At 45.6% G+C, this 26,680-nt stretch overlaps 1 protein-coding gene across 2 annotated transcripts in view; it reads left to right on the top strand.

The window, feature by feature from the left end:
• The first annotated feature begins 3,199 nt into the window (after window positions 1-3,199).
• CRYL1 (crystallin lambda 1) overlaps window positions 3,200-26,680 on the top strand; it is a 129,213-nt gene continuing 105,732 nt past the window's right edge. Inside the window, exons 1-2 of one of the 2 annotated variants that reach the window (XM_043574734.1) lie at window positions 3,200-3,338; window positions 19,788-19,895. In XM_043574734.1, the coding sequence (XP_043430669.1) occupies window positions 3,298-3,338; window positions 19,788-19,895 (149 nt within the window). In that variant the 5' untranslated portion in view covers window positions 3,200-3,297. The remainder of the gene's footprint in view (window positions 3,339-19,787; window positions 19,896-26,680) is intronic. The other variant, XM_043574745.1, reaches the window with a different exon arrangement.

Below are 26,680 nucleotides of genomic sequence, written 5' to 3'. Positions count from 1 at the left end.
CTTTCTTTCTTTCTTTCTTTCTTTCTTTCTTTCTTTCTTTCTTTCTTTCTTTGTTTCTTTCTTTCTTTCAATAGTCATCCTGATTGGGTGTGACGTGGTATCTCATTGTGGTTTTGTGATTATTGATATCAAGCATCTTTTCATGTACTTTTTGGCCATTTGTATATCTACTTCGGAGAGATGTCTATTCATAAGTCTTTTGCCTTATGGTTTTTGAATTGGTTTGAGTTTTGTCTCTTTTTAAACTTAAAAAAAGTGATTATTGAGTTGGAGAACTCTTTATATATTTTTTACGTGAGGCCTGTAACAGATGCCTAATTTGAAAATATTTCCCCCCAGTTTGTGGCTTGTCTTTTCATTCTCTTGATACTGTTTGGAAAAAGCAGAAACTCTTAATTTTGATGAAGTCTAACTTATCAACTTTTTCTTTTGCCTTTTAACACTTTTTGTGGCATATCCAAGAAATCTGTCTAACTCAAGGTCACCACGTTCTTTCCTATGTTTCCTTTTAGATGTTTTGTAGTTTTAGGTTTTGCATGTAGGGTTGTGATGTATTTGGAGTTCGTTGTTGTGTATATGGCGAGGGGCTATTATTATCACTACCTTATCCACCTGTTCCAGCTCCATGTGTCGAAAAGACTATCCTTTGCCATCGAATTGCCTTTGTACCTTTATTGAAAGTGAGCAGACTATGTACATTTATGGACTCTGGGATCACAAACCAAGACTCCCTCTTGTCTAATGTCTTAGAACATTCTCCCTGGATTTTGGCAGCAGTGGTGCGTGTGTGGGTTTCCTTCTGTTTATTTAAGGCAGGAGCTTAAGTCTGGTTTCTGTTACTCCGTCTCAGCCAGAAGTGAAGCCCTCTGTACCATAATCTTTAAAACTGTCTCTTTGATAGTCATCATGTTTTTAATATCTATTTTAACATTATTTTAAGATTATAATATTTCCATATTTTTAAATTCTATTTCTATGCTGAAATAATTTTGTCTTTGTGTCTACTGGTATTTTTTTTTATTAAAAAGATTTTTTTTTCATGTTTATTTATTTTTGAGAGAGAGAGGCAGAGAGAGAGACACAGAATCCAAAGCAGGCTCCAGGTTCCACGCCGTCAGCACAGAGGCTGACTCGGGGCTCAAAACCACGAACCGTGAGACTATGACCTGAGCCGAAACCGAGAGTCGTACCCTTAACCAACCGAGCCACCCAGGCACCCCTTCACTTGTATTTCTGTGTAACATACATCTAGACTGGAACTTGCTAAGCCAAAGTACATACCTTTTCAATTTTGGCGCGTCTAGAACTGGGAGGGGTCTGAGATTGTCGCCGTTTTGCAAACTAACAAGTCAGCTTGCCGCACTTTTGTGGAAGCTGCCCAAGACACAAGACTCACGGATGAGAGATGCAAGACCTTACTACCCACAGCAAAAGCAGTAGCCAGAGTGTCAGCATGGCAGCACCAGTTCTTGGAGCCCCATTTCCGGCAGGGTTACAGGGCGGGCCAGATGACCCCAGCATCTGCAAAGGGCCGAGGGACCAGCACGTTTTCAGCACAGGGCCAACACTGTGGTAAGCAGCACACAAGCCAGTCCCCTTCCAGCCCCAGAGACGAGCAGTGACGGGTACTCACTCCGCGGGAGCCTTGGCCTACTAGCCGCCTGTGTGCGCAGCTGCAGAAAGCACTTAGCATCAGGAGATGGAGACGTCTTACAGTCTATTCTGGTCAGTAAGGACGTGCCGCAATGCTCAGGGCTCGTGGCTGGCTGCTGTCCCGGCAGCATTTCTATCCAGAAAGGCTGTGTCCGTATCAGCCTGCCTTCAGTTGTGTATTAAAGAGTTGTATGTCGGAAACACGTCACTGCCAACATGGATATTTTATCAATCTTTGTAATTTTAGACAATTGATCCGTAAAAGGTGAGTTATCTTTCTTGTGTTAACTTTTCATTTACCGTCCCTTGAGTTGCGCACCTGTTTCAAATGTTCGTTGACGGTTTGTGAAATTATTCTTTTTTTTTTTTTTTTACTTTTTTTTTTCAACGTTTTTTATTTATTTTGGGACAGAGAGAGACAGAGCATGAACGGGGGAGGGGCAGAGAGAGAGGGAGACACAGCATCGGAAACAGGCTCCAGGCTCCGAGCCATCAGCCCAGAGCCCGACGCGGGGCTCGAACTCACGGACCGCGAGATCGTGACCTGGCTGAAGTCGGACGCTGAACCGACTGCGCCACCCAGGCGCCCCGAAATTATTCTTTAAAGCCTACTTCCCCCTGTGACATTCCTCCTTCCGCGCTCTGAGTGGGGAAAACGAAGGAGGAGCTCCGTTTGTCGTCCGCGTTGCACACGTTTTCCGCTTTCCAATCATCCTGAACTGGATGGCTGGTATTCCCCTTCAGCTTGCGCTGTGTGGACGCGAACTGTCTGGCCACGTATGATGATCCATCCTCTTGGTCTGCTCGTCCCTGGGATCTGAAAAGAGCCGGGTGTCAGGCACTGTGACACTTCCTTCCTGTCATACACAGACTCTGCCTCTTGAAGGAGGAAATACAGTTCAACCCGGCCCCACTCCTGACAGTCCCCTTAGCACAGTGCAGTGGAATTAAACACGGCTTCCAGGTTCACAGATTATTAATACATTTGGAGCTTTCCGTTTCCGCTTTCCCGAGGCTCCTGGGTCTCAATTCCCATCTGTGGAGAAAGGCAGCGAGGATCTTTCTAGAAACGAATCACGAGTGTAAACCCAGCAATAAGCACTCTCATTATAAACGCCTGAGCTGGTGTGCATTGAAGAGGTGCTGATATTTTCAGACAAGAAATTCAGGCAGTTTCTTTGGGGTCCTTTAGCGGTCAAGCCTTGCGCCAGCACGGAAGTGTCCCCTTCTACGTACACTGATTTTGGGGTGCGCATTTGGAAACTAAAGTATGAGAAAATGAATTACTGCAGTCCGCAGGGTCGGGTCTTCGCGCTTTCCCTCCGGCGTTGCCCTCCGGCCCGTCCTCCTGCGGACCTGCCCCGCCCGCGCCCCTTAGCACGGGGTCGGCGCCTGGGTGTCCGGGTGGAGGTTCCGCCTGCCACGCGCACCCAATGGGGGCCGAGGCGGCGGGCCCGCCTCCCGGCCCTCCCGCAGCCTATCGGGACCCGCACGCCCGCCCCCGACTCGAGCGCCCAGCCAATGGGCGCGGGTCACGCCCCGCCCGGCGCGGGGATCTGGCGCCGCGCGCGGCGTCCGGGAGCCCCGTAGCCCACTGCTCTTCGCACTTGCGGTGCGGCTCCCGGGCCACCCGGGCGTCGGGCCATGGCGTCCCCAGCGGCAGGCGTGGTGGTGATCGTTGGCAGGTAAACGGCCCCGACCCGCCGCCCACTTGCCACGGCGCTGGGGGAGACCCGGACCCCGCGGTGCGCCCGAGCATGGGGCCCGCGCGTCGTCGCCGCGGCTTGGGCGCCCAGGTCGCCGTCACCTTCCAGAGCTGGAAGCGGCGTGGTGGAACGCCGGCCTCCAGCCCTCGAGGGCTCAGTGCGTCCTTGCAGCCCTCCACGCAAGCGGCCGGGCGGGGAGAGTCGCCCGGTAGCGGCGTGGCTTTGCAGGTCGAGGCGCCCCGTAGAGTGCTATTTTGTTTCACTTCGGGCTGATGTGCAAGCAAGGTTCGGGAAGCTGACGGCGCAGGCTGCGGTGGAAATGCGGTTTGTGGGATTAGTTGATGCCAGGCCTCCCAGCTAATACAAATAGACGTGCTGGGCGTTAGACATGGACGAAATGGAAGTCTGGGAAAGATTCTGCAGGACTGTATTCTTAACTGTTCCCATTTTACGGATGAGAAAATGGACATTAAGCAGTTTGCCCCTGGTCGCAGTTAAGTGACTGACATGGGACTGTCCCAGCAGAGAGGTTCATTAGCACACCTGTGGACAGGGCTGCCTGCAGGGCGTAGGAATGTGCATGTTTTTGTCCCCAGGCGTGTCTCTGGGCGGCAGCAGGTGTTTGGCGAATACACGGGGCAATTCATTCCTGATTGCTGATTCGTGGGGAAAGCGCCTGGAGGCCAAAGACTTTTCTAGGGCGTGTCAGTTTAACAGCCTGAATTCTATGCAAATTTTTGTTTGTGCCCCCCAGCCGCTCTTTTAAAACTCCTGCTATTTTCATTAAAAAAAAAAAAAAAAAAAAGCATTTATGTGTACCTTTGCTTTGATAGGGTATCATAGCAATCTGTAGGCATGGGAATACTTGCTGTTTATAACTAGAAGCACCTTTTTAGGGGTGACTTTGTGTCTGTTTTTGCCGCCGAGGTGTTGGCATACCTGACCCTCCCCTCAGCGACAATTCCAGTGTCAGGGTTTTTCCCTTTAGAACCAATTGGAAGAAGGAATCAGGATGCTTTTTGCCAGCTTCCTTTTGCTCACAGCTGTGGAATTCACTGAGCCTTTGGCCTTTACAGGCACGCGAATGTGTGACTGCCCCGTGAGGGAATATATTTTCTTTCTTTTTTTTTTTATTTAAAAAAAAATTTTTTTTTTCAACGTTTTATTTTTATTTTTGGGACAGAGAGAGAGACAGAGCATGAACGGGGGAGGGGCAGAGAGAGAGGGAGACACAGAATCGGAAACAGGCTCCAGGCTCTGAGCCATCAGCCCAGAGCCTGACGCGGAGCTCGAACTCACGGACCGCGAGATCGTGACCTGGCTGAAGTCGGACGCTTAACCGACTGCGCCACCCAGGCGCCCCAGAGGGAATATGTTTTCAAAGTGTCCCCTGTACTGGATAACAGTGACCATGCTTGCTTTGCGTTTCAGTTGTCCAGGGTCAAGGGCAAGAGTTTTGTGTCTCACAGCATGCTTTGGAGTGGGGTTCTGCTGGCGCCTAATAAATGTTAAGTGAAGCTTGGAATTGATGGTGCTCCGACCTGGTTCTTGGGTGAGGGAGCACAGTCTCCCAAGAAGGAGTAGGGATTGGGGAGTCCGGTTATTTCTGCTTTCCTTGAGGGAGTTTGACAAGGAATTAAATAGAGTTGGCAAACTTTAATGACCACAGGAATTAGCACAGGGTAGGAAGCCCTTTCTGTCTGTCCCTACACCATCAGCACCTCAAGACACACCCATCTATGCTTCTAGAGTAGTGCTGCTCCCCTCCCCTTCATTCCTCTCTGTTCCCTCCCTCTCTCCCCTCCTCACCGCTCCTCTCCCTTCCTCCCCCTTCCTTGCCCCCTCCTCTTTTCCTCTCTTTCCCAGCCCCCTGGGTGATTCCAAGGAACCTCCATTTATTTACCAAATGGGGCTGGGAATGTAAGTGAATTCGCTAAAACCTGGTTGAGTTTCATTCTTGGATTTCGACAGACAAAAGTATCCGTATTTCAATTTCAGGGACATGTTGGACCATTGTTTTTCCATCTTTTCCTAGTAAGTACCAGACTCGTTGAAAGTCGCTGCTAGAAATATAGTCCCTATTTAATTCTTTTCCGTTCATTTTTTTTTTTTTCCCCCTAAAGGCCACTCGTCCTCACGGCTTTTTCCTGCAAGCATCCGGGGCGGGTCCCTTCAGAATGGTGGGCTTGACCCAACAGGAGTGTGCTTTTGAAGAATTAAGAAAGAGAAAAAAAAAAAAAAAAAGCCTCTTGTATCTAGGGCTGTGGGAACATACAGAAGGGAAATATGGTAATGGCAGCTTTAAAAAATGGAGTAAAAGTGGGTGTCCTGAACACATTTGACTGGTGTTCTCCAGCTTTTGTATCTGTTAGCCCTAGAAGCCTGCAGAGGAACTTATCTGTACATAATACAGTGTTTCTAAATAACTGAAATGTGAATTCTGTATCCATATACATACTGCATTGTGTTTACCCACATGTTAGGCCCTGAGCTTGTTCAAATAGGAACCAATCTGGGGGAGAAGGCCAACATCGTCACGTCCCTGGTGCCTCCTGTGCCTCTTTTCACTGAGCACAGTTCTTTAGGACTGAGCGCAGGGGCCCATCTGCTTCAGGAAAAGTTCTGCTTCCCCTTTGGGTGGAAATTGTATCATCGCCAGCTGTATATCCATCATGCCTGGTCCTAGTAGACAGATGTTTGAGCTTTGATAACAGAGATTGCATTTTTTTTTTTTAACTGAAAAAAAAGCCTGAAGGGCTTGCTAGGATGCTAAGATGTTGGTTTTTTTTTTTTTTCCCTGTTTTTTTTTTTTTAATTGAAGTAAAATTGGTATATAACCTTATGTGGAATCGAGGTGTACAACATTATAATTTGATATTTGTATACACTACAGAGTGATCACCACCACGAATCTAGTTATCATTCATCACCATACAATTGAACCCCTTCCCCAATTTTTCCCATTGGAACCCCTTCCCCTCTGGTAACCACCAGTCCGTTCTCTGTATCTATGAGTTTGGATCAGTTGAGTTTAGTTTGTTTTTCAGATTCTACATAACACTGCAATCATACGGTATTTGTCTTTGTCTGACTTCTTTCACTTACTATGATACCTTCAAGATCCATCCGTGTTGTCACAAATGACAAGATATTCCTTTTTTTAAAAAATGTTTATTTTTGAGAGGGAGACAGAGTGCGAGTGGGGGAGAGGCAGAGGGAGAGGGAGACACAGAATCTGAGGCAGGCTCCAGGCTCTGAGCTGTCAGCACAGAGCCTGATGTGGGGCTCGAACCCACAAACCAGGAGATCCTGACCTGAGCCAAAGTTGGATGCTTAACTGACTGAGCCACCCAGACGCCCCATAAGATAATCCTTTTTAAAGCTGAGTAGTATTCCATCGTCTGTGTGTGTGTGTGTGTGTGTGTGTGTGTGTGTTTATACACCATGTCTATCCATTCATTCATAGGTGAACACTTAGGTTGTTTTCATATCTTGGCTGTTGTAAGTAGTGCTTCAATGAACGTAGGGGTGCATATATCCTTTCAAATTAGTGTTTTTGTATTCTCTGGTAAATAACCAAAAATGAAACTGCTGGATTGTATGGTATTTCTATTTTTAATTTTTTGAGTAGTCTCGATACAGTTTTCCATAATGGCTGTACCAGTTTACAGTCTCATTAGCAGTGCACACAGGTTCCCTTCACACCCTCGCCAACACTTGATGTTTCCTGAGTTTTTGAGTTTAGCCATTCTGACAGGTTTGAGGTGTTACCTCATTGTGGTTTTAATTTGCATTTCCCTGATTGTGATATTGAACTTCTTCTCACATGTCTGTTGGCCATTTGTATGTTTTCTTTGGGAAAAAATATATTTAGATCCCCTGGGTTGTTTTTTGTTATTGAGTTGTAGTTCCTTGTATGTTTTGGATATTAACCCCTTATTGGATATGTCATTTGCAAAGATTTTCTCGCATTCACCTTTTCATTTTCTTGATGGTTTCCTTTGCTATGCAGATGCTTTTTAGTTTTATGTGGTCCTATTTGTTTATTTAAAAAAATTTTTTTAATGTTTTTATTTTTGAAGGAGAGAGAGAGACAGAGCATGAGCAGGGGAGGAGCAGAGAGAGGGAGACACAGAATCCGAAACAGGCTCCAGGCTCTAAGCTGTCAGCACAGAGCTGGACGTGGGGCTCGAACCCACGAACTGTGAGATCATTACCTGAGCTGAAGTCAGACATTTAACTGACTGAGCCACCCAGGAGCCCCCCCTCCTTACTCTTTTCAATCTCTTCTTTTTTTTTTTTTTAATGTTTATTTTTGAGAGAGCAGGACAGGGCGCGAGCAGGGGAGGGGCAGAGAGAGAGGGAGACAGAGAATCCGAAGCAGGCTCCAGGCTCCGAGGCGTCAGCCCAGAGTCGGACTCAGAGCTCAGTGTGGGGCTCCCTAAGGGGCTCAACTCACCAAGGGTGGGATCATGACCTGAGCTGAAGTCAGACACTAAACTGACTGAGCCATGCAGGCGTCCCTCCATTTGTTTATTTTTGCTTTTGTTTCCCTTGCCTTTGGTGCCAGATCAAAAAAAAATATTGCTAAGACATGTGTCAGGGAGCTTACCACCTATGTTTTCTTCTAGGGGTTTTATAGTTTCAGGTCTTAAGTTCAAGTCTTTAATTCATTTTGACTTTTGAGATATTTTTTGTGCATGTATAAGATAGTGGTCCATTTTCATTCTTTTGCATGACTGTCCGTTTTTCCCAGTACTATCTGTTGAAGAGGCTCTCCTTTCCCAATTGTATATTCTTGTTTCCTTTGTCAAAATTAACTGACCAGATATGTGTAGGTTTATTTATGGACTCTATTCTGTTCTGCTGATCTGTTTGTCCATTTTTACACTAATACCGTAGCGTTTCAATTACTATACTTTTGTAGTATAGGTTGAAACCAGGGAGCATGATACCTTCAGCTTTGTTCTTCTTTCTCAAGATCCTTTGAGTTTTTTTTGACTTACTTTGAATTATTTGTTATAGTTTTGTGAAAAATGCCATTAGGATTTCGATAGGATTGCATTTGGGTAGTATGGACATTTATTTATTAATTTATATATGTATGTATGTATTTATTTATTTGTGTTTATTTTTGAGAGAGACAGAGCATGAGTGGGGTAGGGGCAGAGAGAGAGAGAGAGGGACACACAGAATCTGAAGCAGGCTCTAGGCTCTGAGCTGTCAGCACAGAGCCTGACGTGGGGCTTGAACCAATAAGCTGTGAGATCATGACCTGAGTGAAGTCAGACGCTTGACCGACTGAGCCGCCCAGGCGCCCCAGTATGGATATTTTAACAATGTTAATTCTTTCAATCCATGAGCATGGAATATGTTTACATTCATTTATACCTTTAATTTCTTTCATCAATGTGTTAAAGTTTTATGTCTTAAAGTGTCTTTTACCCCCTTGGTTAAATTTATTCCTGTACACTTTGAAGTCTCTTTTGTATGATACAAGTATAGCTATGCAGCTTTGGTTTCCATTTGCATAGAATATCTTTTCTTTTCCATCCCTTCACTTTTTTTTTTTTTTTTCAACGTTTATTTATTTTTTTGGGGACAGAGAGAGACAGAGCATGAACGGGGGAGGGGCAGAGAGAGAGGGAGACACAGAATCGGAAACAGACTCCAGGCTCTGAGCCATCAGCCCAGAGCCCGACGCGGGGCTCGAACTCACGGACCGCGAGATCATGACCTGGCTGAAGTCGGACGCTTAACCAACTGCGCCACCCAGGCGCCCCACCATCCCTTCACTTTCAGTCTGTGTGTGTCCTCATATCTGAAGTGAGTCTGTTGTAGACAGCATATAGACTTTATTTTTTATCTGTTCAGCCACTCTTTTGATTGGAGAATTTAGTCCATTTACATTTAAAGTAATTATTGATAAGTATGAGCTTATGGCCATTTGTCAGTTGTTTTATGGCTGTTTTTGTACTTCCTTTCTGTTCTTCTTCTCTTACTCTCTTCCCTTGTAGTTGAGTGATTTTCCTTAGTGTTTTGTTTACATTCCTTTCTCATTGTCTTTGTGTGTCTGGTGTAGATTTTTGCCTGTGGTTACTTTGAGGTTCATGTAACAACTCTATATAACAGTATACTTTAAGTTTATAGAGTCTTATGTTTGAATTCATTCTAAAAACTGTACGTTTTTACCCCCTCACACGTTCTGTTTTTGATGTCATATTTTTCATCTTTTTATTTTATTTCTTAATAATTATTAAAAGTTAATTGTACCACTTTTGTGTTTTACTCTTCATATTAGTTTTATAAGCAGTTAATCTACTGTGTTTACAATATACTTGCATTTACCAGTGAGATTTTTACTTTCATATGTTTTCTTGTTACTTGTTAGACCCTTTTCTATTCACCTTTAAGAAGTCCCTTGAACATTTCTTGTAAGGCTGGTTTAATGGTGATGAACTTGGTTAGTTTTTGTTTATCTGGAAAATTCTGTTCTTTCTTTCTTTCTTTCTTTCTTTCTTTCTTTCTTTCTTTCAAGTTTATTTGAGGGGGAAGGGGCAGAGAGAGAGGGAGAGAGAGAATCAACTCAGGGCTTGATCTCACAAACTATGAAATCATAACTTGAGCTGAAATCAAGAGTTGGACGCTTGACCAACTAAGCCATCCAGGCACCCCTCTCCTTCAATTCTGAATCATAACCTTGCCAGGTAGAGTATTCTTGATTGGAATTTTGTTTTTTTCCTTTCAGTATTTTGAATATACCTTGCCACTCCCTTCTGGCCTGCAAACGTTCTGCTGAAAAATAAGGTCATAATCTTATGGGGTTTCCTGTGTATCTAGCAAGTTGTTTTCTTCTTGTGCTTTTAATAGTCTCTTTTAATTTTTGACATCTTAATTATAATGTATCTTGGTGTGGTGTCTTTGGGTTCATCTTTTTTATAAAATTTTTTTAATGTTTATTTATTTTTGAGAGAGAGAGAGAGACAGAGTGTGACCAGGGGAGGGGCAGAGAGAGAGGGAAGCACAGAATCTGAAGTAGGCTCCAGCTCTGAGCTGTCAGCACAGAGCCCAATGTGGGGCTCTGAACTCACTGAGTGGTGAGATTGTAACCTGAGCCGACTGAGCCCTCGGTGCTCCTGTCTTTGGGTTTAAGTTATTTGGAATATGTTTTGCTTCTTGGAGCTGGCTGTCTGTTTCCTTCCCCAGTCTAGGAAGTTTTCAGCCATTATTTCTTCAAATAAGTTTTCTACCCATTGATCTCTCTTTTCTCCTTTTGGGACTGCTATAATGTGGCTATTATTCCACTTGATATTGTCCCATAGATCAACAGCTATCTTTGCTTTTTAAAATTTTTTCTTTTTGTTGCCCTGAACGGGAGAGTTCCACTGCCTTGTCTTCCAGGTTGCTGATCATTTCTTCTGCTTCATCTAGTCTGCTGTTGAACCCCTCTAGAGTATTTTTCAGTTTATCTATTATGTTCTTCAATTCTGTGACTTCTCTTTGGAACTTTTTTATGTTTTCTGCCTCTTTGTTGAAGTTTTCACTATGTTCATCCATTCTCCTGAGTTCAGTGTACATCTTTATGACCACTACTTTGAACTCATTATCAGGTAGATTAGTTATCTTTATTTCATTAAGGTCTTTTTCTGAGGTGGTGTCACATGCTTTCATTTGGAACGTATTTCTCTGTCTTCTTATATTGCTTGGTTTTGTGTATTTGTTTCTTCGTATTCTGTGAAACAGCTACTTCTCCCAGTCTTGAAAAGTTGGCCTTGTGTTGGAGATGAACCTTATAGTTCAGCCTTGCTCTAGCTTGTTGTTTAGCGGAACTTTGTGAAAGCACCCTGCTTTGTTCTCCATAGGTTGCAGTTGTTGAGAGTATGCCAAGACCTGTCAGTGTTTCAAAAGGAGGGATCTCTGACAGTGCCTCGTTTTAGGCTGATTGTAAGCCAGATCCTTAAGCAACAGCTTCTAAGGTGCATACAAATATATAGTCTTATATGTATAATTATAAACCCTGACGACTTCTAGACCAGGTGATCTGGAGGTGTCCCCTGGGCAATAGTTGCAAAAATCGTGGCTTTAGACAGGTGTGTAAACTCCTTTCTGGGCAGTATCAGCAAACAGTGGCTGGGTCAAGGTAGAGCACTAATATGGTGTCTCCCTGCCCATGTTCCCAGGGGGCACTGCTGTGGCCTCTGATTATGTGGCAAGCCTAAAGCCTGCCTTTTAGACTGAAGCTTCAGAACACGAAAACAGGCCTTGTCACATGAAGACTGGGAGTGTGTTTCTGCCTTCTGTTGTGCAGTGCCCCGGGGTTGATGGCCTGCCAGGGAGTGTCCAATTGTTTCGGACCTGTGGGGCCCAGAAACACAATCCCCTCTGGCCACCAGAGCCAGGCAGACCTCCTGTGTGGGCTGTGGGTGCCTGTTGGCCGTGGCAGGGCAGGCCAAGCCAGTATTCTGTAGAGGTGGGGATGGGGCACTCCCACCTAAGTTAGTAGGCTGGGGGGTGTATAAAACTGGTTCTTCTTAAAGCTGGCACCAACAAGGCAGAAGGAGAACACAAAAATGGCACCCACAAGTGCTTCCATCTCCCGAGAGAGTCCCAACAAGTTCCTGCCTCTTCTCAGATGCTTTAAGATTAACAAGTGAGGGACACCTCGGGGCTCAGTTGGTTGAGTGTCCAACTCTTGATTTTGGCTCAGGTCATGATCTTGTGGTTCATGGGATTGAGTCCTGCCTAGGGCTCTGTGCTGGTAGTGTGGAGCCTGCTTGGTATTCTGTCTCTCTTCTCTCTCTCTCTCTCTGCCCTTCTCCCCTGCTCACACTCCCCATCTCTCCCAAAATGAATAAATAAGCTCAAAAAAGAAAAGATTAACAAGTGAGTCTCCTTTGCATATGCTAGGTGCCTTTCAAATTGTTATTTTTGCGCTAGGCCCCAGGGTCTGTGGACCCTTTAAGAGTGGATTATTTTAAAAAAATTTTTTTTAATGTTTATTTATTTTTGAGAGACAGAGAGAGACACAGCATAAGTGGGGTAGGGGCAGAGAGAGAGAAGGAGACACAGAATCCGAAGCAGGCTCCAGGCTCTGAGCTGTCAGCACAGAGCCCAACACAGGGCTCAAACTCACAAGCCGTGAGATCATGACCTGAGCCGAAGTCAGATGCTTAACCGACTGAGCCACCCAGGTACTCCAAGAGTGGATTTTAAAAAAATTATTTATTTATTTTTTAAATTTACATCCAAGTTAGTTAGCATATAGTGCAACAATGATTTCAGGAGCAAATTCCTTAATGCCCCTTACCCATTTAGCCCATCTCCCCTCCCACAAGCCCTCCAGCAATCCTCTGTTTGTTCTCTATATTTAAGAGTCTCTTATGTTTTGTCCCTCTTCCTGTTTTTATATTATTTTTGCTTCCCTTCCCTTATGTTCATCTGTTTTGTAGCTTAAATTCCTCACATGAGTGAAGTCATATGATACTTGTCTTTCTCTGACTGATTTCGCTTAGCATAATATTCTCTGGTTCCATCCACATAGTTGCAAATGGCAAGATTTCATTCTTTTTGATTGTTCTGTTTGTTATGGAACCAGGCTGGAATGCCAGCGGAAAAACCAAGCGTCACTCGGAGATCTTGGTGGATTGGAGTTTTATTTAACACCGAATGCAAGTGGGGAGGGTAATCTATAGTCGTCAGCTTCCATATCTGTGGGGGTTTTCATGCAGGCAGCAAACAAAGGAAGAAGAAACCGGAGGAGGGGTCTCTAAGCTAGAGACCAGAGTCTGTTTTTGCCCCATAGGCCATCTTTGGCGTACTGTGTTCACTTCTCCAACATGTTGATTGCTTCATTCTTTTAATACTCCATTGTCTATATACCACATCTTCTTTTTTTTTTAATATTAAATTTATTGTCAAATTGGTTTCCATACAACACCCAGTGCTCATCCCAGCAGGTGCCCTCCTCAATACCCATCACCCACCCTCCCCTCCCTCCCACCCCCCATCAACCCTCAGTTTGTTCTCAGTTTTTAAGAGTCTCTTATGTTTTGGCTCCCTCCCTCCCTCTCTAACCTCTTTTTTTTTTTTTCCTTCCCCTCCTCCACGGTCTTCTGTTAAGTTTCTCAGGATCCACATAAGAGTGAAAACATATGGTATCTGCCTTTCTCTGTATGACTACTTTCACTTAGGATAACACTTTCCAGTTCCATCCATGTTGCTACAAAGGGCCATATTTCATTCTTTCTCATTGCCACGTAGTATTCCATTGTGTATATAAACCACAATTTCTTTATCCATTCATCAGTTGATGGACGTTTAGGTTCTTTCCATAATTTGGCTATTGTTGAGAGTGCTGCTATAAACATTGGGGTACAGTGCCCCGATGCATCAGCGCTCCTGTATGCCTTGGGTAAATTCCTAGCAGTGCTATTGCTGGGTCATAGGGTAGATCTATTTTTAATTTTTTGAGGAACCTCCACACTGTTTTCCAGAGCGGCTGCACCACTTTGCATTCCCACTAGCAGTGCAAGAGGGTTCCCGTTTCTCCACATCCTCGCCAGCATCTGTAGTCTCCTGATTTGTTCATTTTAGCCACTCTGACTGGCATGAGGTGGTATCTCAGTGTGGTTTTGATTTCACATCTTCTTTATCCATTCATCCATCGATGGACATTTGGGCTCTTTCCATACTTTGGCTATTGTTGATAGCGCTGCTATAAACATGGGGGTGCCTGTGTCCCTTCGAAACAGCACACCTGTATCCCGTGGATAAATGCCTAGTAGTGCAATTGTTGGGCCATAGGGTAGTTCTATTTTCAGTTATTTAAGGAACCTCCATACTGTTTTCCAGAGTGGCTGTACCAGCTTCCATTCCCAAGTTTGATAAGTTCTTTATAGATTTTGGATACTAACTCTTTATCTGATATGTTGTTTGCAAATATCTTCTCCCATTCCATCGGTTGCCTTTTAGTTTTGCTGATTGTTTCCTTCACTGTGCAGAAGTTTTTTATCTTGATGATGTCCCAATAGTTCATTTTTGCTTTTGTTTCCCTTGCCTCTGGAGATGTGTCAAGTAAGAAGTTGCTGTGGCCAAGGTCTAAGAGGTTTTTGCCTGCTTTCTCCTCGAGGATTCTGATGGCTTCCTGACTTACATTTAGGTCTTTATCCATTTTGAGTTTATTTTTATGTATGGTGTAAGAAAGTGGTCCAAGTTCATTCTTCTGCATGTTGCTGTCCAGTTTTCACCATTTGCTGAGGAGGCTGTCTTCATTCCATTGACTATTCTTTCCTGCTTTGTCAAAGTTTAGTTGGCCATATGCTTGTGGGTCCATTTCTGGGTTCTCTATTCTGTTCCATTGATCTGTGTGTCCGTTTTTGTGCCAGTACCATACTGTCTTGACGATTACAGCTTTGTAATACAGTTTGAAGTCTGGGATTGTGATGCTTCCAACTTTGGTTTTCTTTTTCAGGATTGCCTTGGCTATTCGGGGTCTTTTCTGGTTCCATACAAATTTTAGGACTGTTTGTTTAGTACTATGAAGACTACTGGTGTTATTTTGGTAGGGATTGCAAGAGTGGAATTCTTGTTACCTATAGCCCTATGGTTCTCCTGGAATTAAGCCCCTTGATTGTCAAGATCAAACACTTTGGGGGGCTTGTTTCTCTGGTGTAGTTCTTTAGGGTTGGGGTGCCTAATGTGGGGCACAAATCCCTTGGTCATTGGGAACAAAATCTGTATTGTGATGAGACTATGGGTGTAACAGAATAAATGTCTACCTGCGGTAGTTTTTTTGAAGGACTAATTCGGAATTATGAGTTGAGAAGCTTTTAAGCATATCCGCGCCCGTCCTCTCCTCTCGGCCGAATTCCCCGCGTGCGGGCGCAGGACGCGGGGGGCCTTAGCCGAGGGAGGGCTCTGCGGCCCACGCGGCCCCGGAGGAGCACCCCCCCCCCCCCCCCCCCCCCGCGGGCGTCCGCCCGGCCAGAGGCGGTCGAGTCACTCCGGAGGCTCGCGGTAGTTTCTCAAACCGCCGAGGGCAAAGAAAGAAGAGCGCGCTCGGCCTGAAAACGATTGCTCTGAAGCGTGCCGTACGTGCAGCGGGCGCCGCAGTCATTCGGGCACCGCGTGGACGCGCGCTGCAAACCCCGCCGCGGGACTGTCCCTTCTAGACCGAGGCTGCAAGCGGGGCTTCCCCTCCGGTTGGATGAGTCAGCGCACACCGCAAACATCGTGATACTGACAGCGGGACGAGGAGCCGAGGCCAGTGGCTGGCCCCGTGGGATCATCCGCGCGAACGTGTCTCGGCCTTCTAAGCCCCCGCCCTGCAGCTCTGGAGAGAGCGAGAGAGCGAGAGAGCGAGAACACGTCTGTAAGGAGGAGAAGGAAGTCTTTTCCGGCGAGCGCGAGCGCGTGTCTGCGAAGAAGGGAAGTCTTTGTGCGCGGCCGGGCTCCTTCCAACCCCGGCTTGTGGCGTGGCGGACGGTCTAGGGCGACAGCGCTGGTAACAGACCTTTCTGCGAAGAGGGAAACGCTCCACCTACGCTCTTGCTGTCCAGGCCGGCGGCCCCTGTCCCAGGTGGCTGTTGAGTACTTGAGACGTGACCTGATTTTTAAAGTTTATTTAAGTTCATTTAATGTAAATAGCAGCATGTGGCTACGGTCGGCCGTATTAGTGCAGGTCTAGAGCACTGAGGGCTTAGTAAAACTTTATATGTACATAATGTGTAAATTTTACGTTAGTTCTAAAAGATTTTAATACCGCAGGAGAATACGGAGTAAAGTCTCCTGTATCATCCTGCGCCCTTTGCAGAAGTCGAGCAGAGGCCGTTTTAGTTGCTTCGCCGGCGTTTTTCAACCGATGCCTTTGCGTAATATACCTTGTAACAAGATAGGAGCCCCTCTCAGTCGCCCTTTGCGTGTATCGAGGGCTCAGCTCAGCTCAAGTGAGCGTTGCGCGAGGGCTGTGAAGCCCGGATGGCCCTTCTGTGGCATTAACAGGATTTTCAGGTCAATCGGAGGCAAGCCGCGCTCTTCCCTTCCATGGCTTGGGCCCGAGCCCCACAGAAGGGGGGCTTTGTGGCCGTGTGGGGCACTCCCTGGACTCAGTCGGACCTGTAGATGAGCTGAATTAGGAGGGGGAGCGGGGGGAGACCCAGCAGGGACGATAACGTCTCGGAGCGCATCCTTGGCTTCACTGTTCTTCTAGCCCCGCTCCCGCAAAGCAGCTCGCGTGGGCGCCGCGGTGAAATAAGGCCACGTCTGAGACCAGCGCGTCCCACTGCGTGTTCTGCCTACTTGCAAGCTAGTGATTCAGCGTGTTGCTCTTTCTTGAACGCCGGCAGAGGACACGAGACTCACGGGTCAGAGACAGAGGGCTTTCTTAATCATAGCAGGGCAGGCGGCCTGAGCTTCCTGCTTACGCGTTTGTCCCCTTGCCGTGGGGGTGGCTGTGCACATCCCAGGTGCGTGCCTGCACATTCAGTGAGCGTGCTCCAGTGTGGGAACGTGGAGCTTGGGGAAGCCACTGTTTAAGCAAGCCTGCTGTTTGTCTCCAAGGGACGCATTTTCCTCCCCTTGAGGTGGTGGCTCACTGCCTAGGAACTCCGGAAATGGTCGGGCGAGGAACAGCCACGCCGCACGTTCTTGGCACGCCTGGCGAGGCTGCAAGTGCTCGCAGAGAAGTGCCCCCACCGCTTCATGCTCTGCTTTGTCCACACGCCCCTTCGGGACCCTCTAAAATGGGAAATACGTTGCTGCTGACATTTGCACCGCACTTTTTTTTTTTTAACATTTATTTATTTTTGAGACAGAGAGAGACAGAGCATGAATGGGGGGAGGGCCAGAGAGAGAGGGAGACACAGAATCTGAAGCAGGCTCCAGGCTCTGAGCTGTCGGCACAGAGCCTGATGCGGGGCTCGAACTCATGGACCGTGAGATCGTGACCTGAGCGAAGTTGGACGCTCAACCGACTGAGCCACCCAGGCGCCCCTGCGCCGCATTTTTAAGAGCGTCTCGTTTAGAGGAAACCCAGAGAGTGTTGTTGATTTGTTTTTAAATTGTATAGAGTAGAAATTGTAAGGACATTTTGTGGACGGGATGCAACTTGCGTTTGGTACTCTAAGTGGCATTGGAAGATCTCAAGGCTGGAAGAAAAATGGAGCGTAGTCCAGCTGCCTATCCGATATTTGGTGCTAAGTGATTACCTGCCTCTGTTCAGACACCCCCAGTTCCAAGGCTTTTCCACTTGCTTGATCACTGGGGCTGCCTTTTCCTGAGTAACATTAAGCAAGTGTCAGGATGACGAGGCGGTGGCAATCGGTACGGTGGCCTCAGAGCGCAGTGCTGGGTTGTCTGCGGGAAATCCCACTCTACAGCATGTAAACGTCGTATTTCTTCCAGGCTAATAGTATCCCCAACTTGAGCGCATTTCTCCTTTCAGTAACTGCCACGTTTTCCCTTAAATCTCAATGAAATTGTCTATTGTGTCTCTAATTCCTTTGTCCCCATCCATATTCTTTATATTACGGAAAAGTTTCAAATCATATTAAAGTTGGGAGAATAGTACAGTGAAAACTTGTGTACCCCTTCTACCCCAGTTTCAACAATTATTAACACAGGGCTAATCTAGTTTCATTTATATTCCTTCTGTGGATTAATTTGAAACAAATCCCAGACATTGTGTCCTTTCACCTACGGATATGTCAGCGTATATACCTAAAGGATCAGGGCTGCAGTTGACCCTTGAACAATGCAGGGACCAAGGGTGCCAGACTTCCCCACACAGTTGGAAATCCGTGTATAACTTTGATTCCCCCCAAAGCAAAAGCCTTATTGATAATATGAACAGTCAACTAACACATATTTTTATGTGATACATATTAAATACTGTGTTCTTGCAATAAAGTAAGCTAGAGAAGAGATGTGAGGAAAATCATAAGGAAGAGAAATATATTTATAGTACTGTACTGTAAAAAATCTGCATATAAGTGGACACGCATAGTTCAAACCCTTGTTCAGGGGTCAGCTGTATTTTATTTATTTTTTAATGTTTATTTTTGACAGAGAGAGATAGAGCGTGAGCAGGGGACAGACAGAGAGAGAGGGAGACACAGAATCTGAAGCAGGCTCCAGGCTCTGAGCTGTCAGCACAGAGCCCGACACGGGGCTCAAACTCCGGAGCTGAAGTCGGATGCTTAACTGACTGAGCCACCCAGGCGCCCCCAAGGATCAACTGTATTTTAAAAATATAGAACTGTGATACCACCATCATGTATAAAACATTAACAGAATTCCTTGCTATCATCACATAATGTCTTTAGATATCGAGTCAGCATTCAAAATTTACCTGATTACCTAAAAACTTTTTTATACTTGGTTTGAGGGTCCAAGTAAGGCCCACACGTTATATTTATAGTTGATATGTAGCCTTCTTTCAATCTATAGGTTTCTCCATCCCTCTTTTTTTTTTTTAATTGTCTTGCAGTTTCCTTGTTGAAGAACACAGTCACTTGTCCTGTGAAATTTCCTACGTTCTGGATTTTGCTGCGTGTATCCATGTGGCGTCCTTTAATGTACTTGTTCCCCTGTCCCTCCATTTCTAGAACTGGTAGTTAGATCTAGAGGCTCATTTCTCTTAAACGCAGGCAGGCTTTCTTCCATACCAGTATGTCAGAACTGCTCTTGTCACTGTCCCCACCCCCATTCATCTTGCTAACCCCAGTGGCCAGCCCTCAGTTTCGATGTCACCTGGCACCTAATATATGCTGAAATGCTGGTGGTGGTAGCAGTTAGTATTTTCCCCCATCTTCCTCAAATAAGTAACATCTCTGTTCTTCACATTAAGTGACTTGCCTAAAACAGTGGTCAAATGGGGGTTCACATAGGAGCCTTTTGCCTCACGACACCCTACCACTTTACTACTGTGATTTCTTTTTAATGTTTGTTTATCTTTGCGAGAGAGAGAGAGAGAGAGAGAGAGAGAGAGCGAGCATGAGCAGGGGAAGGGCAGAGAGAGAGGGAGACAGAATCCGAAGCAGGCTCCGGGCTCCGAGCTGTCAGCACAGAACCAGACGCGGGGCCGGAACTCACGGACAGCAAGATCACGACCTGAGCCGCGGTCGGATGCTTGACCGACTGAGCCACCCCAGGTGCCCTGCGCTACTGTAATGTTCGTTTCAGGTGTGAACTAATGGTAACTGCCTGACATCTGGCAGTGCGCCAGGCATAATATTAATGCCGACACTGGAGTTGAGAATTCAGGGGCTCCTACACAGAGATACAACATTTTCAATGAATACAGCTATCAAAATGTGTAACTATTCTTAAGTATTTTAGAACAGGGTGCTGTATAATTTTAAAAATTTCATTCTGGGTTGGGAATGAAAAACTGTTCCATTAAGTTAACTGGAAGCCTTTCTTTCTCTTTAGTGGACTCATCGGGCGAAGCTGGGCTATGTTGTTTGCCAGTGGAGGCTTCAGGGTGAAACTCTATGATATTGAACAACAGCAGGTAACAAATGCCTTGGAAAACATCAGGTACGTTAACTGGCACCTTCTGGGAGGACTTGACACGGCTCTTTTGCTCTCAGGAGGTCTTGGTTATCATATTCTCAAGGCTTCAAACACTTGTGATTTTATTCTTCCCTTTGGTGGCGGTTCCAGTGCCTTGGAGCTGGTAAAGAGACCCGCGGTGGCTGAGACGTAAATTAAGACCGAAGAAGGAGCTCAGATGGTGAGGAGAGGACCCTTAGGGTTGTAAAGATGTGTGATGGGAGTGGAGTCGCTGAACAGGCATCTGAGGCTTCCAGCCGGAGTGAGTGAGTGAGCTTACCTCGCTGTGTCCCACGGGGCTGGACGTCTGGGTCTCCCTGTGGTCCCCGGGCAGACAGCGGTGGCTCACAGCACGCGGTAGCCGGAGCTGCGTGGGCATTGCGTTTTAGGAACAGGAGGTCCCGCAGTGTGTTTCGACCTATTGATCTAATGATGCCAGGACTCAAATGAACCGTGACAACTGTGATAGTTAAAGGCCTCAGAGTAGGTGAACTTACATAGGCTGAGTGCTAAGCTTGGGGGAGGGCTAAGTTTTGGGAATAATCACAGGGGGCAGGATAAAAACAGGAACCAAAGGAAAAAGGCCAAGAATGAGGGAGGTCAAAGATAGAGGCTCCAAACGAATACAATGTTCCGGAAGATGAAAGGGCCCTAATTCGTGACCTCTTCACCCAACATGACCATCACTGAGCACAGTTTTGACCGTCTCACACATGGTGTCGTTCAGGCAGGTATTCTCCTTGGAGGATATCCGCGAGCATGCAACCTGAAGTTGTAGTCGTGTAACAAGACTGTGCTTACTTTATAGTTTATTTTTTGAAAAGACTAATATACATGGCTATTATTTAATATTATCGGTGCCTGATTAGATTGAACTTTTAAAAGCCAGTTTGTAAGAGTTTTGCATCAAAAAAACCAAAATAATTTATTGCTATTAGCAGCCTTATGAAAGAAAAGCACATCTGAATTCTTGCATATCTAAAACTTAAGTGTACACACGGTCCTTTCGTCAATAGCAGTAGCTTTGTTTTTGTAGCCCATCTACACATGACTCTGAGTTCACTTAAATATGCAGAACTGGTTGTACTTCTTTGGCAGGAAGTAGAGATCTCAGGGTATCTTGTGACTGACTACCTTTTTCTTCTGGAATTATTACTAGCAAATAGTAGCAGGAAAATCAGGTTGAATGGTGTCATGTTGCCCTCCGAGGGAAGACTACATTTTTGGTCTTATCACCTAAGTAAAGCCAGCTGTTTCCCTTACTTACGCAAGATTTTCAGATGCTCCTTTCCTGGACACAGAGACCAGGTTAAGAGCATTGAGTCCAAACCTTATTTTTGCATATACCTTGGTCAGTAGAAGAGTTGTGAGTTTCAGTGCTTTTTCAGTCAAAAAAGAATTACTGCTGCTGCTTTCAGTAAGTCAACCGTGTCACTCAGCACACAGAGACTGTTAGCTCACGTCAACAGCACTGGCTGTTTGGCTGTGGTCCTAGTACGTTCAGGAACCGAGACTAGAACGTCCCTGACCACGTCTGAGGCACAAGTGTAAGGAGAGCCAACTTGATCCTTTTCGTCAAGAAGTATAAACAATGCATCTTCCTGATTGGGTTGAGTTGACTGATGGGTCAAAATGGTTTGTGCCCACCATGCCCCCTTTTATGCCACTGGTTTATGTTCTTCATTCATCACACTAGGTTGTGAGCTCCATGGGGACTGAGACTATGCAGTATACTCACAGTGCCTTCATTATTGAAGTGGTTTGTGATCTCTGCTAGCCATGACGGCCGCAGAAGGAAGCCACATGCACACCTCTTGACCCCAGAGCCGGGCACCAGCTCAGTAATTGTTTTAAGTGAGTCATGGGAGCCTTTTCTAGAGTCTCAGAAAGTACTTCTTGGCGTGTCTTTTGTACACTCTCTCCCTACCATCTGTCCAACCCTTGCTGTTTGCCTCACTTCCCATAGTCCCATCCTTCCAGACATCTTATGGTAGGGAATACATGGTTGAAATCTTACTACTTCTGCATGAAAACTCTATGTTAGACTTATTAGACACTAATCTTAAACGAGTAGAAATTGTACATCTTGATTCTGAAATTGTAAAAATTAACTTAAACTGGTGCAGTTGATTTATTTTTTAAAGTTACAACATTAGAAGATGAGAGGAATTATCACGACTCATGCCATACCGAGAGATCATGGAGAATTAAAAAAAAATTAAAAAGATGTCACGCAAGACTAATTGTTTTCTAAGAGTGGTAAAATGAGAAACTTAAAAGTTATTTAAATCTCAAAATAGAAAGGTAGCTTGACCTCAGAAAACCTCGTTAGCTGCTGCTTTACCACTTGGTTTTTGGTTTCCATTGTATGCCTGATGTTCGGCACGTGTTAGGTCTCAAGAATCTGAGACTGAATGTATTTTAAGAGAAAAACAATAATCAGGTAAAAGTTGTAATATGGACTCCTAGATCAGGACATGACTTTTTGGAATTTGGATCCAGCATCGTTTCCACGTAGTGACAGGCCATTCTCGCCATCACCAGACCAGGGCTGCCTGGCATGAGCCATATTGATATCTCAGGGACCGCTCCACTCTGAGGCAGAGGACAAACTGCCTTGTTTTACATGAGTCCCAATCTGAAATCACTATCATATTTTGATAAACTTTCTCTTTACAATTTCTGGATTGCCGTCTCTTTACTACCTGTAGATGGTCATTCTCGTATGCAAATCCCCCCAAAATGAATCTGCTTTCTACACAGATTAGGATTTAATAAACCACCAGAAGTGATCCCTGAAAGCAGGTAGCTGCCCTGTACTCCTGCCTCCTGAGTAACTGAACTCCTTGTCTCTGAACTGAGGCATTTCTAATAACTGGGTTCCTGGGGATGTGTTTAAATTGCTACCCCGACCCCTACACTTGCTTAAATATCTTGAATTCAGTTTTGATCTGGGTTCCTCTGGATTGATCTGTTCTGGTTTGAAAGGAACTTTTAGTTTTCCTGTGTACCTTTTGGCTAGAATAGCTGAGTGTAATCACGAAATGGCCATGAACTGCTTCTATCCCTGTCTGCACACCTCCTTGTATTGTGACTTTGCTGCTCCCACCGCCCGACTCTGGGTTTGGCCACAGACTTTCACTGGCCAGTGGGACAGAGAGCAAATGCCATGCGAGCAGAGGCCTGGAAAGCTCCTGTGCATTGAGAACTTACCCTCACTTGCTGCTGGGAACCCTTCCTGCCATCCTTCATCCTGTCGGTCAGTTCAGTCTGGCCCCCTGGAGACACGTGGCCCAGCTGTCAGCCGGCACTAGCCAACACCAGCATCGACCCCTAGATGGATGAGTGAAGCCATCCTCCACCAACAGCCCCTAGCTAACCTGCCACACGACTGCAGCGTCACGCACGAGCTGAGCTGACTGCAGCCAGAATTACTGATTCCCAGGATTGTGACAGCAGATTGGTAGATTACCAACATACCAAACCTTGGCCAGGTTCCTGTGCTTAGATTGCTGTCCTCTACTGATTCTAGGTTCTGAGGGGTTCTGGTTTTGTCTTCTTACAGCTTTTACAAGGGAATTCTGCTTCTGTGGGAAGTGATGGAAAGCTATCAGTCCCTTCGCTGTCTTAAGGGAACATACCGTGAATGAACTTCTATTGGGAAACGGCGTGCCCATTTGTTTATGTATCGTCTATGTCTGTTTTCACTCTACAACGAGTAGTTGCAACAGAGACCAAATGACCCACGAAGCCTAAAATATTTACTATCCTTTCACTCCCACCAAGGGAAATGGATCAGCAGTGTATGAGTAATAATTAACATGCCGTGAGATTTCAGGAGAAGTTGAGCAGGCCTAGCTGAACTGATAGCACATGCTCTATTGTCAGGTGAGATTTGAACATAGATTTTGTAGGGAAAACTCCAAGGCTGGGGAAAATATATGTCAGGCTGAAAAAAAACCAGTTATATTTCTATACATTGGCAACACATAGTTTGAAAACAGTAAAAAATTTGCTACAGAAAATGTAAGCAAACTAGGGATAAATATAAAAAGAATGTGAAATACATTCATGGAGAATTTTTAAAAAATGTTATTGAAGGACAGTTAATAAAAAGTAAATGGAGAGACATCTATCCTAGCAACAACCTGTCTTTGGTGGTTTAATTGAAACCCTCCTAGCAGCGGGGGACAGGGAGTGGGTTGACTAAACCGAACTGCATGGAAAAGTGCAGAAGGGATCCGAGGTCCTGATGCCAAAAGTTCACACCAGTGGGCTATGGGTTCAGCCAGGTCATTCAACTTGACTTATCTATGTGTTCACAGATCATGCTGTCACTTGGCTGTCATTCGGACAGTTCAAATGATTGCTTCATTTCAATTATTTATTTCCCTTCCCAAACAGAAGTCGTGTTGCTTTATCTGATTTGTAAAAGGTATATATGCTAATTGTACATTCAGAACATTGGGGAGAAGTAAGAGTATTTCGACTGTCTCTGAATGGTGGGAATAAGAGTGAGCATTGTTGAACATTTTGAGGACACGCGCTGACACCTTGATCTGGCACGCTTCTGTGCACGTGGACACGCACGTGTCAACAGTGAAAGTAGGGCTGTGAAGGCTTATTTGGTATTGGGGGTGGACTCAAGAATGTTACGAATTCTGCTTTGTCTGGTCGTCCGCCTGTGAGGTTTCCAACAGTGACAAACAAAGTACACGTGTTAACTTTGGTGAAATCAACACTACTTGAGGCTTAGTGGGTCCTCTGCTCCCCTGAGTATCTCCCCGCCCACCCAGTCCCAATGTCACCACCAGCCTGAGGGAAGAGAACTTCAGGGTGCCCAGGCGAGGGGGCAGAAGTGGGCGCAGTGACAGGGCCAGTGGAGGCAATCAGAGCCCCAGCTTTCCTGGGGGGTGAATGGGGAGAGTTCTCTTTCTTTCTGTAGTACATTTAACTTACATACTCGCTGAGAGGTCTTCAGATTCAGGTGTGCAAGGGGGTTGGGCTGGTAACCCAGGGGAGAGAGTAAAGTAGCAAAGAGGTGGATCCTTCGGCAAATTGGACCTAGTCTTTGGTGGAAGGTATTCAGGACTTAAAAACACTGTGCTGTTGGGGCGCCTGGGTGGCTCAGTTGGTTAAGCATCCGACTTCGGCTCAGGTCATGATCTCCCAGTTCATGAATTCAAGCCCCGCGTCGGGCTCTGTGCTGACAGCTCAGAGCCTGGAGCCTGCTTCAGATTCTGTGTCTCCCTCTCTCTCTGCCCCTCCCCTGCTCATGCTCTCTCTCTGTCTCAAAAATAAATAAAAACATTAAAAAAGTAAAAAAAAAAACCCACTGTGCTGTCAAGCAAAAAAGGTCTGGGGCCACTCTTTAATAAATTTTTTTTTGTATTCTATCCTTTCATTTCCCATTTCAAAAACATTAGGAATGATTTTTAGGGTCCACCTAGTATCCCACTGCGGAAGATGGGCTGTGCTGTTGGACATGCGTTCCTCCATTTTCATATTGCAGTTAACTTAATACAAGAATTTTGTAGAGCTTCAACTTGATCTGCCCGCGTGTAGTTAGCATGGTCCCTGGGGCACTCAGGAAGTCCAAGGTGGGCCTCCGTGCCAGGGCGGCAGAGCCTGGTTAGAGGACAGGAAATGGCAGTGCCGTGTCTAAGTATCCATGTCTGCTCGTCTCCTTTCTTGGACTCTTCAGTTTGCCCGGAAGAGAATCTGCCAGTTTCCATCTGGCACTGTTGTTCCTGATCAAAGGAAAGTGCCCGGAGGTGCCTGTGTATGTGTGTGTGGGTGTGTGTGTGGGGGGTTCTAAAGTATGTGCGTTTTATCTTAACTCCCTGTTTTCAGCAGCATGGCGTCTCTCTCTCTCTGCCTCTAACATGTCTCGTGAGTTCTGCGAGTGGGGAGGGGAGGAGATTCATTAGCTCCCAGGCTGTGCTGACCTTCAGTACTCTTTGGCTCTTGCTCCTTTCTCAGCCATCTGTCCTATCTGCTGTCTACAGATTCTGACCTTTGCCCGGTCTCTTGGGAGACTTGCTTCTCTCATTGGCTTTCCTTTCCCCACACTTAAATCTCAGCTCTCTCTACCCCATCAAGTCATTTACCATACCACTTTTGTGTTCTTTTCCGTCTCCCACAAAATTAGATCTTTTGTCCATTGTAACTTCGTGATGTCTTTGACTTTGTGGGCGTTTATGTGTGTATCTGTGTCTGTATCTACACCATCTATATTGTCATCTATGTCTATATATCTGTCTATATCCATATATCTATATGTATATATTTATATATGTATATATATAAAAGTTTATTTATTTTGAGAGAGAGGGACATTGAAAGTGAGTGGGTAGGGGCAGAGAGAGGGACAGACAGAATCCCAAGCAGGCTCCACACCGTCAGGACAAAGCCCAATGTGGGGCTCCATCTTGAGATCATGACCTGAGATCATGATCGTCAAACCTTGAGATCATGACCTGAGCCGACAAGAGTCAGATAAGTACTTAACTGATTGGGCCACCCAGGCACCCCATGTAGTTTTTAAAGATTCCTTTAGTTTGGTTTTATTGAGGTTTTTGGAGGGAGCAGAGATAAAATGTATGTTTTATCCAGTGTGTGTAATTAGAAGTCCAAGGCCTAGGTTATTACATGAATCAACTGGGATGACACTGGCTAAAATGATTTTCTAACTCCTTCTACAGAATCTCCAAGCCTTTTAGTCCCTTACAGTTTATTTCTGAGTTCTGGTTCATATGGAGTTTAGTTCT

Source organism: Prionailurus bengalensis, chromosome A1 (genome assembly GCF_016509475.1).
Source record: "Prionailurus bengalensis isolate Pbe53 chromosome A1, Fcat_Pben_1.1_paternal_pri, whole genome shotgun sequence".
In the NCBI taxonomy this organism is placed as follows: domain Eukaryota; kingdom Metazoa; phylum Chordata; class Mammalia; order Carnivora; family Felidae; genus Prionailurus; species Prionailurus bengalensis.
This window is presented reverse-complemented; position numbering and strand designations above follow the sequence as displayed.